Genomic DNA, 16286 nt, shown 5'->3' on the forward strand with positions numbered 1-16286 from the left:
ATGTGTGTCAGGAACCACCAGCCCAGGGGAGTTGGTGCCAGGCCAGCATCTGATGAGGCCAAATCCCAGTGGCCCAGGGAGTGGAAATAACGAGAAATCTCAGGTTGGACAGGAGCCTGCACGTTCCCCAGGCCAAGTGCTCAGCCCTCCTCCCCTTCCTCTTGCTATTTTTGGCTGTGCTAAGAATAGTCTGTTTTAAATACCCATCGCTCCTTGGATCTGCTCTCAGGATGGTCAACGGCACCTTTCCAGGACCCCCTTGGGGAGCAGCTACTCCATGAACCCAACTCATGCATCTCCCCAAGACCCCCAGACACAGCCCTGGGTCTGGCCTGCATCTGTCTGAGTTCCTTCCATCCAGGACACAGTTCTGGGTCTGGCCAGCAACTGCCCCTGAGCACTCCTACCCCCAGACATGGCCTCAGGTCTGGCCTGCATCCCCCACAAGACACAGCCCTGGGTCTCGCCTGTCTGCCCCTGCCCCCCACTGACACAACCGGTCATACCCTGCTCAAAGGCCTTTGTGTCCCACATCACCCCTAGGCCTGACATCCAAAGTTGCGCAAGGCATGGCCCAACATACCCCACTTGCTATGGCGGACTTGCGGGGGATGGGACGGAAGGGCCCGGGACTCAAGTTGCTTCGGCACAGAAAGCTCCCATTCTGCCCCTGCTCAGCCTGTGTGTGTTGCCATCCCCACCAGCAGTCCCAGGAGGGGCTAGGCCTCAGCGCACAGGCTGGCACCGTCCTAGCCACTGACCTTGTGTGGCAGCTTCCTATGCTCATAGGCCACGTTGGACCTCAAGCTCCGTGCTTGGAAGGATGCAGCCACGCCCACCCGCCAAGGCCCAGCAAGCCACAGCTGCCCACACTGAGGGGTCACCCATGGTACTCACTTGTTGAAGAGGTTCAGGCCGATGCGGTAGTGCCTCTTGCGGATGACATCGTTGCTAAAGGCAGGCGAGTCCCAGCTGTTGCGGGCCTCCTTGTGGTAGGTCTGCTTGCTGAGCGTCTGCTCCCGCAGGCTGTCACGGGACGATGACTCGGAGCTGCAGTTGATGGTATCGTTGGAGTTGGACGTGCTGTTGATGCTGTCATTGTCACCGTCTGAGTAGTCCGACTCAGACTTGCTCTGCCGGTTGGCTGAGCCATTGATGGCCAAGTGGCTGTCCAGGGGCCTGGGGGGCCGGGGCCGCAACTCAGGCTCCTCCCGGGGGAGGCTCTTGGGGGCGCCGCTGTGGGGACCATGCTTGGGACTGCCCTGCTGCCCGCCAAGGCTGCGCTCGTAAGCACTCTGCCTCTTGAGTGACCCCCGCTCCGAGCGGTCACTAAGGTCCACAGAGCTGTCGCTGGGTGGCTCGATGGTGAGCAGCGGCAGATGCTCCACCCGCAGCCGCTGCTCCTGCCGCTCCAGCGACGGCGTGCTCCGGCAGCTCGTGTCCGTGTCAGCCTTGTCCTCTTTGTGGGCCAGGGCCCAGTAGTCTGGGGCTGCGCCCCCAGCCCGTAGCCGCAGGTCCGACTCGGTGCTGGACGGCCGGTCCCCTGCCTGCGAGAGGGGCAGAGGGGGCGACAGCTCCTCCTCATCGATGTACAGGGTGACATCACTGTACGAGGCCGTCATCTCGTCCAGTTTGCGGTGGTCCATGCCGTGCAGGGCTGTCTGGGGTTCGGTGTCCCGGGCCCGCGCCGCATCCAGGGCCGGTGCCTCCTCAGTGTGCAGGCTGCGGCAGTTGAGCGCATCGTCGATGGACTCGGCCAGTGATTTCACTTGCCTAGAGAAGGCGTCCTCCAGCTCGGTGATGGCGTCCGCAAAGTCACTGGAGGGGGCCGGAGACTTGAGGGTGGTCGGCTCGCTGAGGTCACCACACTCAGGGGGCACCAGGGCTCCCAGCTGGGAGCCGTCGTTAGTCACTGAGACCTGCTTCCCCTCGAAGTAGGAGCTGTGCACTTTCTCAGGCCCCTCAAAGGAGAACTGCATCCTCATGTTGGACAGCACAATCCGGCGTGACATGCGGTTCTCTGACATGGAGCTGCGCAAGCGCTCGAAGTTCTTGTTCATCTGGTACTGGCGAAACGCCGTCTGGATGGTGCGGGCCGCATGGCGGGTTACCAGGCGCCCCCCATACTTTCGTTCTAGCATCTCCACCTGCGGGTGGGAGAGGAGAATGAGAACAGCACTGCATGTAGGCACAGTGTGACATCAACCAAACTCCTTCCCACTTCCTAGCCACGTGGCTGTGCGACCTGGGAAGGTCCCAAAGTTGGTCAAAGCAACTGCTGAGGGATGCTGGTGGGCTTATGCAAAATATGAGTCCCGAGGTCAAACTGGACAGAGAAGCACCAAGTTAAAATGAGTGCAACCATGTTTTTCCTCTCTCAGACCTTTTTTTTTTTTTTTTTTTTTGAGACAGAGTCTCGCTCTGTCACCTAGGCTGGAGTGCAATGGCACAATCTCGGTTCACTGCAACCTCCGCCTCCTGGGTTCAGACGATCCTCCTGCCTCAACCTCCCGAGTAGCTGGGATTACAGACACCCACCACCACGCCCAGCTAATTTTTGTATTTTTAGTAGAGATGGGGTTTCACCATGTTGGCCAGGCTGGTCTTGAACTCCTGACCTCAGGTGATCCACCCGCCTCGGCCTCCCAAAGTGCTGGGATTACAGGCGTGAGCCACCATGCAGGGCCTCAGAAACTTTAAAAGGCAGTGAGATACACTATGTTGAGTGTCCCCAGTGTCTTGGGTCACAGAAGCCCCTGGCCCTGGTGCATCTTGAGGTATGCCATCTAACGAAACCCATTTGGAGACCCTGGAAGAAGTATGCACAGTTCAACAGATAGGCTAAAGATCCCAGCAAGGCCCACAGGCTTCTGGACTCATTTCCTTTCCACAGCATCAACCAGGCAGCTCTTGTGGCCAGAGGGGTCACTGAGCTTCAGGGAGACCTGTGGGGTTTGCCGCACTGAGAAGCAGGCTTTGAGGCCAGGTGCCTGAGTTCTAATCCAGGCTATGCCCCTTGGTAGCTGGGTGACCCAGAGTAAGCACTGAGCCCATGCAGTTCCTCGGTTTCCTCATCTATTAAATGCGGTAGTGCTGGGACCTGCCTCCTATGACTGTGGTGAGCCTGGGAGACAGAGGCCAAGGGCTGGCACATGCCAAGCACGGGGGCAGCTGGGCTGGAAAGACCCTCAGCTGCATTCTGGGAAGGGATTTACAGTTCGTAAAGCCCCCAAGCTCCCTTGCTCTACAGATGGGCAAATTGTGGCCCAGAGAAGAGACTCAACACATACTCAAGAGGCCTTCAGGCTCCGGAGCTGGCTTTCCCTCATGAGCACTGCCATTCCTGATGGCTCGTCTGGCCTACACAGCTCGTTCCTGTGAGGGGTGAGCTACATGCAGGGAGAGGGCGGGGTGAACCCTGGGTGCTTCAGTGGGACACACAGACCTCCTGAATTCCTGAGGCACCCATGACCAAGGACGGCCCTGAGGGCCGCTCCCTGCACCTTGCTCCTGAGTGGACAATGAACACACTCTTGCGGCCAAGATAAGGAATTGGCTTCTCCGCCAAGCCAGGCCTCTTGGGGTGCTGGGGTGGCGTGGGCATGTGATGTGGGGCTAGGAGCCAGGCAAAGCGTTGCACCTGCCTGTATGGTCCCAGATGCCACTACATGCTGGGCATCACATCACACCTGGAGGTGGAATGGGAGGCATGGAGGTCCTTGCCCTCGAGGAGCGAGGGGTCTGTCAAGGAGAGCAGGCAGCTGCAGGCGCAGAACTGAAATAATGCCAAACAGACGTCCAGCAAATCGAAGGCTGTGGCCTGCACCAGGGAGGCTGGCTCAGGGCCACGCAGGGCCTTGCATGCCCATGCGTGCTGCCTGGCTCTGGGTGGTCCCAGCAGGCCGGGTGGAGGAGAAGAGCTGGGGGGGCTTGAGGGGAGCAGATCAAAATGACTTTTCCAATCCCAGGCCACAGTCTGTTTTCTCTCTCGCCCTGTTACTGAACGCCATCCAAGAAATGACCTCACTTCCACAACTGTAAGCAGAAAGTTTCTATTTTTTGGGTTGTGAGTGGAGCTTAGAAAGCCCCCGGGGCCGATAAGAGGCCCAAGGCTGGGATCTAGGAAGCCTTTCTTCCCTCACTGTACTTTGTGGGCGGCACAAGCACAAGGACCTCCAGCTCAGGCCTAGAGCTCCCCGCAGGGCCTTCTCACCTGCTGGCTCCGGACCTCGCAGACCACGCAGCCACCCTGTTTTCCTGAGACCTCCTGCCCAAACCTGTGTGTGTTGGGGGCGAAGGGACTTCAGGAAGGCAGCAATGGGCTCTGCATTTGTTCACCAGAGCCCCTGGCAGTTCCTCCCCCAGGGAGACACACATGGACCTGGGGCTACTCTTCCTCGTCCCCAAACTTACCGTGGGTCATTCTTCTTTCTGGGATGGAACTATTGCCAGGCCCGGTCGAAAAGTTTCCCGGGACCCAGTGGATGAGATTCTACTAACATGTGCTCATCTACTATGTGTGCTGGGGACCCCCATACCCTCATGCCACCTCACAGCAGCTTCTGCTCTCCCGAGGGGTTTCACTACCCCACTTCTCAGCAAGGACAAGACACTCAGCGGAGGGAAGCCGCTGCCCCAGGGCACGTGGTTCCTGGATAGAGGAGTCGACCCCGTGGCCAGGGCTCCCCCATCCGGCCCTCACTTGTCCCTTCAAGGGAAACTTCTGAGCAGTACAGAAGAGGAACCGGGAAGAATGCCCTTCAGCAAAGCAGAACTGTCACTTCTTGATGACACAGGGACAGTACCTGAAACCCACTCAAGTTTCCTGCTTCAGGGACAGAAAGCCACTGGAGGGCACAGTGGGTCAGGGGCCAGAAGAGCACAGGAGACTAGCCCTTGGGCTCCTTTCACTAAAATGGACTCTGTGTTATCCAGACTTAAAACTCCTCGTGGAATCGGGCACCCTACTTTTTCATCTGGTGATTCCCATGCAATCTGTCCCATTCCCACTTTTGCTGAGCTTTCCAGGAAGCTCAGTGGACCATCAAATGCTCAGTGGCCCTTGATGTCGCCTCCTCCCTCTTACCTCTTTGGTACCTCTTCCAGGCCTTCCTTTCCATTTCACACACTCGGCAGCCTTTACATCAGCTGTTGCCTCTTCCTGGGACAGCCAGCTCTAATGCCTCCTTAGAGAGGTCTTCCCAACCAGCCTTACCCAATGCTATTGCCTCCCGTAGCTGCCCTATTTCTTTCCCCAATGTTTAGAATCCCTAGAGTTTGCATTACTTTCTGGAAGTCAACTGCCTCTGCATTGCTAACTTGCTCCTCTCCAGCTCCTGTGCCGCAGTGGAGCTCAAGAGCAGGGGCCTCGCCTTGGTCATGGGCACCCAACACAGTGTCTGGTGCATAGTGGGCGTTCAGATAATATGCATGGAATGAAAATGAATAGCTGCAGTCCTATTAGGCCCACAGTAAGCATATAATTCTCTTCAAAGGCCTCTATTAAGTCCCAACCTTCCTCCTTTCTGTTTAAATGGCTCTGTTGCAGACATCTCTTACTATAAATCGTGGTCCACTTTGGATCTGGGCATCACGGATAAAGGAACCGAAGTTGCTCTGCCCTGTGTCGGTCCGGCCTAAGTTGCAAGGCAGCACCGACAGCCAGGTGAGGAAGGGGCTGATGGGGGCTTCCCTGTCAAGAGAGTGGACGACCCCCAACCCCAGGCAGTATCTGCACCACTCCCTTAGGAAGTTGGGGCACACCAGGCCCAGAACTCTACTCCTTAAAGGACAAAAAGGGGACCAACTTGAATCTATACTCCCAGCAAACACAAACAAACAAAAAAAACCCAAAAATTGTTTTTAAAGAAAAAGGATAACCAGGAAGATCTGGGAGCAAGCAGAGGGCGGGCGGGGCCACAGGATGGGTGTGGGTGGGAGTGAAGGCCAGGGGCTTCTGCAGCATGGAGTCTGGGAAGACGGGAAAGGGCCCTGGGGCCAGCAGGGGCAGAGGCAGCTGCCTGGGCATCTGGAGGAGCTGTCTAGAGCTCAGTGCCCAGGAGCTGGGGAGAGTCTGACAGCCCTCCCCAGCCTGCCCCTGCAAGCTTGCAGAACTGCTGCCTGGGAGCCCGGGTTCTCTTGAAGCCTCAAACTGCTAAGCGGCTTGTCCATGCACTGGCCCACTCACCCCCTCACTCATCCATCTGTTCAGTCACTCAGATCCTCATTCAAACACCTACTGTGCACCTGCACTTGGAGGGACTTGGAAGCGAGAGCTCTTGGCCTCCCCAGGGACCGCTCAGGGCCGCGCTCTTTCCTCTGCACCCCAGGATTCTCCTCTCCTGGCTCAACCCTGAGAGGCTACCTCTTGTCCTCCCTCAAGCCCAGCCCTAGGCACACTGTGGGTCTGGGCCACCTCTAAGGGCCAAGGCCCCTGGGGGAGGGGTGCAGTCTTCAGTGGAGGGATTTCCCACAGGAGCAGGGAGGTGTGAGCCAGGAGGAATAGAGCAAGCAGCCTCCCCTGGCTGGCTGCCGATGGGGTTCTTTCCAGAGCTTGTGATATTTATGCTGTCAATGGACCTCCCTCCCTCAGCCCTCTCCTGGGTCTTTAGAACCTCAGTGGCCGGCCACGTACCCAGTGTGTCCCGATGACACTGGGCCTCATGCTCAGACACCTATCATGGCCCCCCAGATCTGGGCCATGCGGGTCATGGAACCCGGGCCATGGCAAAGGCCTCATGTGAAGACAACTCTCTGGAAGTCCCCAGAAGGAACGCCAGACAACCCAGGTCCTTCATACACGCCAGCCAGAGCCAGCTGGGGCAAGAGGCTCCTGAGAGCAGCTACAGGTGGAGCTGGAACTGGGGCAGAGCCCTCAGCCTTAGCCCACATGCACCCCAACTCAAGTCTATGGGAGAGATCTGCCACCATGCCTGGTGGGGGAACACATGGTGGGCAGAGCTGCCCTGAGCTTGCATGTGTGGCCTGAGGGGCTGTGCTCTCCTACCTGCTTGTCCTGCAGGTCCGAGGAGAGCTCATAGCTCTCGGAGAGTGAGCGTGAGCGCTTGATGGCCTCCTCCTCGGCCTGCTTGCGCAGGATGGAGGTCGAGTGCTGCAGCTTGGGCCTCCGCGTGCGCTGCTGTTGCCCCGGCGGCCCCGAGTACAGCCCATAGGCTCCCACTGACGTGTGCTCGTAGTGATCCGGGCTCAGGCTGGAACCGGGCACCAAGGGGCCCTGGGGGTAGGCTGAGGGGCTGTCCAGGGATGTGCCAGTCTCACTGCTGGGGGCCTCGCCCTCGACGCTGCAGAGGAGAGAGAGGTGAGAAGCTTCTGGTAAGCGGGAAATCTGAACACGACACCGGGCCGTGGGGCGTGACCCCATACTCCTGGAGGAGCCCCCATGCCCGTTCTTCTCACACCCCATGGTTGAGTCCACATGTGCAGCTGGCAGGACCCTGCAAAACCCCTCCACTCAGCACCCCACCCACTCGGGTTCGGTTTCTCTGTGAAGTGCACCATCCTCTGACATCCCATATACCTTCCTCATTGATTTTGCTCACTGTCCATCATCCACATGCAAATGCCAGCTCCCTGAGGACAGCAGTTTTGGCCACTGGGTCGCCGATCACCCCCAGAGCCCAGAGCAGTGCCTGGCACACAGCAGGTGCTCAGCAATTACTGACTCAGCAAGTTCTGTCGCCTTTTCTCCTACCACCTGCATTAAATACACCACTGATTTTAAACTTAAAAAAAAGGCCGGGCGCGGTGGCTCACACCTGTAATCCCAGCACTTTGGGAGGCCGAGGAGGGCAGATCACGAGGTCAGGAAATCGAGACCATCCTGGCTAACACAGCGAAACCCCGTCTCTACTAAAAAATACAAAAAATTAGCCGGGCGTGGTGGTGGTCACCTGTAGTCCCAGCTACTCAGGAGGCTGAGGCAGGAGAATAGCATGAACCCGGGAAGCAGAGCTTGCAGTGAGCCAAGATTGCGCCACTGCACTCCAGCCTGGGCTACAGAGCAAGACTCCGTCTCTAAAAAAAAAAAAGAAAAGCCCCAATAATTAACAAAAGCGATTCTGTACTGTATGCCTACATGGGGCCAGCCCTTGTGCTGGTGTTTGCTGTGAGTGAACTATACCCTCCACATTTGTGTGTTGAAGCCCTGGCCCCCACCTCAGCACGGGACTGTGTTTTGGAAACAGGGTCTTTGTGGACACTGGGGTGTCCTGATCCAGCCTGACTGGTGTCTTTGTAGGCAGAGATGAGGCCACGGACGCGCACAGAGGGAGCAGCATGCAAGGACCCGAGGAGGAGAAGACCACCTGCAGGCCAAGGAGAGGGGCCATGGGGGAACCCACCCTGCCTACGCCCCGATCCCCGACTTCCAGCCTCCAGAATTGTGTGACAATAAATGTCTGTTGTCGAAGGCCCCTGTGTGTGGTGTGTGTCACGGCAAATTTGGAAACTCATACATTGCTGTATATACATTTTCTCTAAATCTTAAAAGCAGTCTACAAAGAGGAATCATCAACTCCCCTTTTTCAGGTGAGGAGACTGAGGCCTACAGGGGGTGCCAGGATGACCCAGGTAGGAAGTAGGTGAGTCAGAGGTCAAGCCCAAGTGGTGGGATCCTGAGACCCGGTGGTCCCCTCCGCCTCACCACCTCCTGTCCCTGCAATGTGCACACATTTCTCTGATGTCTCCAAGCACCATGGGGGAGCAGTGCCCCTGGTGGGGCCATGCGGCGCGGGCTGACGAGCTCATCCCGACTCGGAACTCGCAAGCCTTTTCACTGTGTGCAGATGCTGGTTTCCGCTGCAGGTGGCTTCTCAGTGTAGGACGAGCAGGGAAGGGAGCGAGTTATGTCACAGTTTCCAACACAACATCCAGTCACCCTGCCAGGTGCCCTGTCCCTGTCAGACCACTCAACCCTGGGCTAGAAGGACCCTGAAAGACCCTCTGCTCCCACGGGCCGGGGTGGAGGTCCCACTAGATGGGCACAGCAGAGAGATGGGCACACAGACCCCACTCAGCTGCAGTCCCCCCTCCTGGTGCCTCCTTCAGACCTCCTTCAGACCCAGGGCAGTGGGTCCACCCCTGTTCTGCTCTGCTTCTGTCTCTGCTGCTCCTCAAGAGGCCTGCAGGACCCCAGTGCCCAGTGCAGAATGTGACTGTCTCTGGCTCCAGTGAAGCCTGGAGTGGGGGCCCCAGCAGGCGGCCTGGAGCAGAGGGCACAACCAGTGGCCCAGGTGGTAGGGAGTGACGGCCCTTTGCTGCCAATTCTGCCCTGAGCCAGGGCTGGGCTGCAGATCTTGGCACCTGCTTTCCAGCCTGCAGATTAGGACATGACTTCTGGCTCTGGCCTCCGGGGTCAGGCAGGGGATGCCCACCCTACTCCCCAGGAGCTGGGCCATGACAGAGGCGTCTTCCTGAGGAAAAGCCTGAATGAAGAGGGGGTCCCAGGGCCCTCTGTGGCTCTGCCCTCATCAGATTGAGAATCAGGGCAGGCTGCCCCTCCCTTCAAGGTCCCAGTTTCCCTATCAGTAACACGGTGGGCTGGACTCAATGCCTGCAAGCCGTCTGAGGAACACCACCCTTCGAGATTCTCCACATCATGAGAGTCTCCCAACCCCCTCCCCTACAGCCCCCACCCACAGCAGCCTCCTTTGGACCTGGTGTGTGTGCCTTGGTAGGGGGCGAGGGGGAGAACAGGCAGATCTGAAAATCCTCCCATTCTATTGCTAAAGCTTTGAGCAGGGACTCGCAATAAACACTCACCAACCTAATCAACTGTACAAAGGAGCAAATGAGTCCCCGTCTCAGACTTCAGGCCCCAGAGCCTCAGGTCGCAGGGGAGCGTTGGCCTCGCCGGGAAGCCCATCCCACACTGTCTGACCCCAGAGCCCACACCTCTGCTCCAGGCCTGTGCACCTCCCTCCTGTCTGACCCCAGAGCCCACACCTCTGCTCCAGGCCTGTGCACCTCCCTCCGGCTCGCCTCGTCTTTGCAGCCCGAGGGCACATCACACACGCCCCGGACTGGAAGCACTTCAGTCAGGCGCCAAATCTGTGCTTCCAGGCACAGATCACAGGGAACAACGGCTGGTCCTTAAAGAGATGCAGCCAGGCCTCCGCTCCTAAGAGGAGGATTCAAAACAATCTTATCACCCTAAGTTCACAGAAGCACAGAGACAGACAAGCAGTTTCCCTGCAGGTCCCTGGAGCTGAAGCAGGAAGCCCCTTGGTGGCCCACAGGCTGCTGCTGAGCTGCTGGGAGGCACCGTCAGGGAGGGGAGTGTGGGACCCTCACTGTGCTGCCCCCGACCCAGGATGGAGAAGCAATGTTCACCTCAAGTCTGAAGGAATTCCACCCTTCACCAAGCCCTTTCTAACCTGGCCTGAAACCACTGTGAGCAGGCAGAGCAGGGCATCCTTCCCTGATGGTTGGGGGTGAGTGAGGGCCCAGGCCTGCCTGAGAACTTGAGAGGGGCCTTTGTTCCCAGTTGGCTGCGGTGTGGGGCAGAGGGGGTTGGGGAAAGAGATCAGGCGGCAGCCACTGAACTCAGAATGGGCAGGAGATGGGAGTGCCTGGCGCTGGTAGTTCAGGGTGGCTTTGGGCCCCGGGGCAGGGTATCTTTGGGGATAGGATTGCAATGGTGGTGGCCTGGGGCAGACTTTCTGGGCCTGTGGCAGCCCAGGATTCCGCTCTGGGCACTCCTGGGTTCCTGGCTGCCCTGGGTCAGCAGGTCCAGAACATGCTGGGGAGTGGCCGGGCCTCCCTCTCCAGGAAGGGAAGGTCTGACAGTCACCCACAGTCTTCCCTTCCATCCTGGAGCCAGGGTCCTGGGGGTCATCAGTTTAGTCCCTCCCCTGACTCAAACGCCCCCATTCAATCTGTCACCGGGTCCTGTCCAGTCTATTGAATAGCATCAGCTTGTGCAATGTGGCAGCCCTTCCACACTCCAAAAAAAAAAATCAAACCCAACTTCAAACCACCCCAAAAGAAAGAAATGGCTGGGCCATCCTACTGCAACCAGTGTGGCACCACAGGATTCTTCAGCAAACGTGGACAAAAGTGAGCACAGTGTGGAATTTTCCACATAGCTATGAACCCATTTGAGCCAGAGGACATCACCTCTTGATGGCCCCAATCAGCAACTACGCAGTGCAGTATTAGACCCTAAAAAAGTGGCTTTTCTGAGTTTATCTGAACTGATAAATAAAAATATAATTTAAGTGAAAATACCCAGTATTGACAAGTACATGCAGCCATGGGCACTCTAGGACTCTGCGGCTAGGAGTATAAATCAGGACAGGAAGTTATCGAACTTAAATGATGTGGACGCTTGACTATTTTCTGGCTGAACTCGTAAAGATGTTTTGCTCTACAGCAACACTCTGGGCTCTCAGCCCCACCTTCCTGATTAGGACTCAGCTCTACCCAGTTTCTTCCTGGGGCAGGAAGGACTATCCTATGTCAACCTTTCCCTTTCTAGGGCAGAAACACAGATACCCTAGTGACAGAGCTTGGCTATAAAGTGATGGTCACATTTTACCAGCATACATGAGTCTCTAGGTGGGACTTTTGGGTTAGAGAACAGCCAGACTGGCTCCTATATCCCTGCCCCGACCTCTTGAGCTCAGCTACTCGACATCTCACCACCCACTGTAGCTGCCTTGGGGATGCTTCTCCCAAAAACCCAGCCCATTGAACAGGACTGGTGAACACACCAGTGTGAGTCCTTAACTGCGCCTCTGAATTTATTATCTCTCTCAGACACCTGGGCTACATGCAGACCAAGGAATGGGCCGAGGCACCTGTTCCAAGTCCCTGAATATTCCTGGCAGTTCAGAGTCTCTGGAACATTCTATGAGCGTTAGGTGGCTGCCGCCCAGCCCCTTTCCATAGATTTGTGCAAAGGAAATAAGACCAATGTGTGCAGCAGTACATACGAGGATGTCCACAGCAGTGTTGTTTCTGATTATAAACATCTGGAAATAACCTAAATGAGCATCGACAAGGGGATGATTGAAATTAATTCTGTATCCACACACTGGAAATAACATCAAAATGGGGTAAAGATCTAGTTTGATGGCTGTTCTTATGAAAAAGCCTTGGGGATTTTTTGTGGACTATAAGATGAATGTGAGCTGATGTCATGATGTGGCTGAGAAGCCAGTCACTAACATGAATAAAAAGCCAGGAGCAAAAATAGCCCTGCTGCCCGCCACAGTTCTCAGACACAGCAGAAGACAGTGTCTGGGGGCTGCACAGACAGTCCAGAGCCTGAGGGCAGGGACAGCAGACCTGGGACACCTGCATGCCCTACCCACTCCTCCCTGGCAGACATTGCTAATTGATCACAGACTCCCTCCTAAAGAGCTTGGATGAAGCCTCAGCCTCCTTCCAACACAGCACTCCATACAACTGATCCCAGCTAGCATGTGAGATGGACTCTATTTGCCAAGGCCAAATAACAGTATGCCAGGAAGCAGTATAACAGTATGCTCCTATCAAGAGCTGTGGCTGTGCAGCCGGGAGGAAAGCAGCCTCGGGGAGATGATGTGATCCCCATCATCAAGCCTCTGACAGGCTGACAAGCCGAGGCTAGAGATTTCTCCTGCAGGGAGAACTATGACTGCCAATACCCGACCTGATGAAGTACACTCTCATGTGGTTAGGGCTGCTTAGGAGGTGGTGAGTTCTCTGTCACTGGAGGTGTGCAAGCTGCGGCAGGTCAGACACCCGTCAGAGAGGTGGTACAAGGGACTCCAATCCTGGCTGGAAGCCTCTATCCCAGGGCCATATGACCTGTCTGAGTCTGCCATCTTTACACCGAGGTCTCAGCTTAACCCCACTTCCTCCACAAGGCCACCCTCACCCCACACACTCTTCCCCACCCCGGGGATCACCTGATCTCGTGTGCAGTCCATCTGCACCATGGGGGAGTCTTGCTCTGTGAGGGTGGGAGACAACTGCCCAAGCGTCCCCCAAAGCCCTGGCCTCCAGCAAAGATGGGAATGGCCATGAGCAGGAGGCCTGCTCCTTCCCATGAGATGAGTTCTGTATGTCCAGGATGGGCCCCTGGTGGTGGGACAGGCCAAGGACAGGGCCAGAGAGCACGTAAGGGCCTGGAGCTGCATGTGGATGCATCCACACTCTGCCCCAGAGCCCATCACGTGCTAAGGCACAGTGAGCCCTCCTTTCCCAGACTGGGGACTCCAAGCTTTGGTCACTGAAAGGTCGCCAAGCTCTTCCCCCTTCTCCAGTTTTCCAAACATGTTTTCCTGTGATGGAAGTGGTATGTGGTGTTTTATGTGGGGACATGGCTGGGTGAAGCGCTAGATCCCTATAGGACAGTGTTGCAATGGACACCTCGCAGGAATAGAGATCACAACTTGAAGAGTTTCCTCCTGCTGCCCCGCCCCACCCAGCCTTTCTGCCAAGCAAGGGGCCAAGCAGGCTCCTGGGTGGAATTCTAGCTCTACTGCTTACCAGCTGTGACCACAGGAGGAATTAATGCTGTGCCTCAGGTTCCTTCCTCTAAAATGGGGGTAATTAGTGTTATCTACTTCACAGGACTGTGAAGACTTAGTGGAGCTAATTAATACAGTGAGGTCCTTAAGAAAGTGCTTGGCTCTTAAAAAGCACTTTTCAATGGCTGTCTTGGGTTATTCTCTGATCTACAAGCCCCAGCAGCTGGAGGCAGGAAGGGCAGACAAGCCTAGTGCCCCAAGCCAGGGTCACCTGCCCTGCACCCTGCCTGCTGTTGGGACCCTCTCTGCGAGACACCCACCTCCAGGCTGGAGAGCCTGACCCCAGGGTGGAGGGAGACCTGGACCCAGACACCTTCCACTGGCCTGTTCCCTGGACTGGGGAGCTCATGGGGATGGGTGAGAAAGGCAGACAGTCCAACCCCAGCCCCTCAGCCCAGACCTGTTGGATGCCACGTCCCGACTCGCCAGGGAATGAGTCAGGGCTGGGGGGCTGTGGCCTCTCAGCCACGGATGTCTCTAATTATGGCCTATGAAGTAATGAATGACTTTTCTCAAGAAAAATGTTAGCCAGGGGAGGTTCTGGGCACCAGTGAGGGTACAAGATGAAAGCAGTGACCCACTGTTCACCCCCAATATCGACAACGACAATGGTAGTAATAGCGAATGTCTATATGGCTAGTGATGTTCTAAGCTGTATATGGAACACATTCAGTGCTCTCAATACCCTGCAGGCACGGAAAGGTGGCACCCATCCCCAAGGGCATATGGGCAGCTTGGCCAGGGAGCCCGAACACTTGCCCATTGTGTTCATGCAACTTCTTACGGAGGGGGCAAACACACATGTATGTACACACATATACATACGCAAACACAAGTATACACGGGTCTGAATTATACAGCAGCAACTTCTCCACAAACCTGCCAGGTACAAGATGCCGTGGTGGGTGTGTTTAAAATACATGACCTGTAACTCAATCACCATCGCTGGGAGGTAGCTAGGACTGCTCCCTTCTGCAGATGACAAACTCAGGGATGGAAGAGTTGAGTCACCAAGTCAAGGTTGTGAGTATAAGACAGAGTTGTGTGGGACCTGACCCCACACCATGCCTCTCCTGCCCAGCTGCTCAGGGGAAAAGCATGCTGCTGGCAGCTTGGACAGGGCTGGGTCCAGAGCCTAGGGGTCCTGGGATGGTGCACAGTTATGAGATAAATCAGAGAAATAAGCCTAGCCACTTGTGGCCAGAGGGTGGCCACATCACATGGCAAAGTCACCCTCTTCAGAGTGGGCCGGGCCCCATGCTAGAGGAAGCAGGCAATCTTGAAAGCCTGTCTGTGGTTAAATGTCCATGCCAGCAGCCTCAGGCCAGACTCCTGGCAGTCTGCACAGGCCAGAGCAAAACAGCCTCCTGAAGTACGTATGCCCATCACGCCTCCAGGCCTCATGGCTTCCCCTATACTCTGCTTTCAGGGTTTCTGATTTCCAGAAAGGGAGCCTAGACTGGGCAGGCACAATTCATTTCCAGCCCTCACAAGCTCCCTCTTGGGGCTTTCTGTGGCTCTTCTCTGCCTAGGCCACATTAACCAAGGTTAGTCACCCAGAGGAAGGAAGGGGATGGTCTTGTTCTGCACCGGGCTATCTTCACCTCTATGCCCCCGTCTCGGGGAGGGATGGGACACAGCCAGGCAGGGTCTGGGGGGCGGGTGGGGGAACATCCTCTGAGCAAGAGCAGGGACGGCACAGCTGGAGAGAGGTGGCCGCCACCCCTGCCAGGTCTCTGCAGGGTGGTCCTGGTGCAGAGAGAACAGGCAGGTTTGTGAGGCTAGGGGCAGGAGCTTCAGACAGCTAGCAGTTTTGAACAGTTCAGCAATTTAAGAAGGGGCTGCTTTAAGGGCTAGTGCAGGTGTTCAAGCAGGGTCTGGAAAAATCAGTCTTTCTGGGCTGATGTGGCTGGGGGTGGGTCACCCACACGTATGCTCACCCACTATGCCACTATGCGACGGGGGAGCCCAGCACAAGCTAAGTACACAGATTTCACCCCTGCAACAAGCCTGTCAAGAAAGCACTGCTCTTCCCATTCTCCAGATGAGAAAATGGAGGCTCAAGAAGGGCCCACTGTGATCCTTGCCCAGGACTGCAGACCACAGAGCAGAGCCAAGATTCAAATCCATGTCATTCTTCTAGTCCTTCCCATTCTGGAATGTTCTCGGGACTGCAGTCCCCAAGAGCTAGCCTGGCCCCAAGGAGCAGAATGCAAGGATACAAAGAAATGGACCTCAAAGGAAAACCGAGTGTGCAAAGAAGGGACATAAAGTTGGCCAGCTGTGGTGGCTCACGCCTGCAATCCTAGCACTTTGGGAGGCCGAGGTGGGACACTGCTTGAGGCCAGGAGTTTGAGATCAGTTTGAGAAACGTAGCAAGACCCTGTCTCCACAAAACATTTTTTTAAAATATTAGCTGGGCATGATGGCAAGTGTCTATAGTCCCGGTGCTTTGGGAGGCCAGGGCAGGAGGATCACTTGAGGCCAGGAGTTGAAGACCAGCCTGGATAACATAATGAGACTCCATCTCTACAAATTTTTTTTTTTTTTTTTTTGATACGGAGTCTCACTCTGTTGCCCAGGCTGGAGTGCAATGGCGTGATCTCGGCTCACCGCAAGCTTCACCCCTGCGGTTCATGCCATTCTCCTGCCTCAGCCTCCCAAGTAGCTGGGACTACAGGCACCCACCACCATGCCTGGCTAATTTTTTTTTTTGTATTTTTAGTAGAGACGGGGTTTCATAGTGTT

The 16286-nt window shown here is 56.2% G+C and overlaps 1 protein-coding gene and 1 long non-coding RNA gene across 16 annotated transcripts in view; one reads left to right on the forward strand and one right to left on the reverse strand.

The window, feature by feature from the left end:
- The window catches only part of LOC129397376 (uncharacterized), a 68013-nt gene extending 58064 nt beyond the window's left edge, over window positions 1-9949 (forward strand). The window contains exon 5 of the long non-coding RNA XR_008624698.2: window positions 8258-9949. This is a non-coding gene — a long non-coding RNA (uncharacterized LOC129397376). The remainder of the gene's footprint in view (window positions 1-8257) is intronic.
- IQSEC1 (IQ motif and Sec7 domain ArfGEF 1) overlaps window positions 1-16286 on the reverse strand; it is a 382440-nt gene that overhangs the window by 37182 nt on the left and 328972 nt on the right. For all 15 annotated transcript variants that reach the window (XM_034955853.4, XM_034955854.3, XM_034955857.3 and 12 more), the window contains 2 exons: window positions 7007-7301; window positions 898-2147 (listed from right to left, as the gene is read on the reverse strand). In XM_034955853.4, coding sequence (XP_034811744.1) covers window positions 898-2147; window positions 7007-7301 — 1545 coding nt within the window. The remainder of the gene's footprint in view (window positions 1-897; window positions 2148-7006; window positions 7302-16286) is intronic.

Source organism: Pan paniscus, chromosome 2, assembly GCF_029289425.2.
Source record: "Pan paniscus chromosome 2, NHGRI_mPanPan1-v2.0_pri, whole genome shotgun sequence".
Classification (NCBI taxonomy): Eukaryota; Metazoa; Chordata; class Mammalia; order Primates; family Hominidae; genus Pan; species Pan paniscus.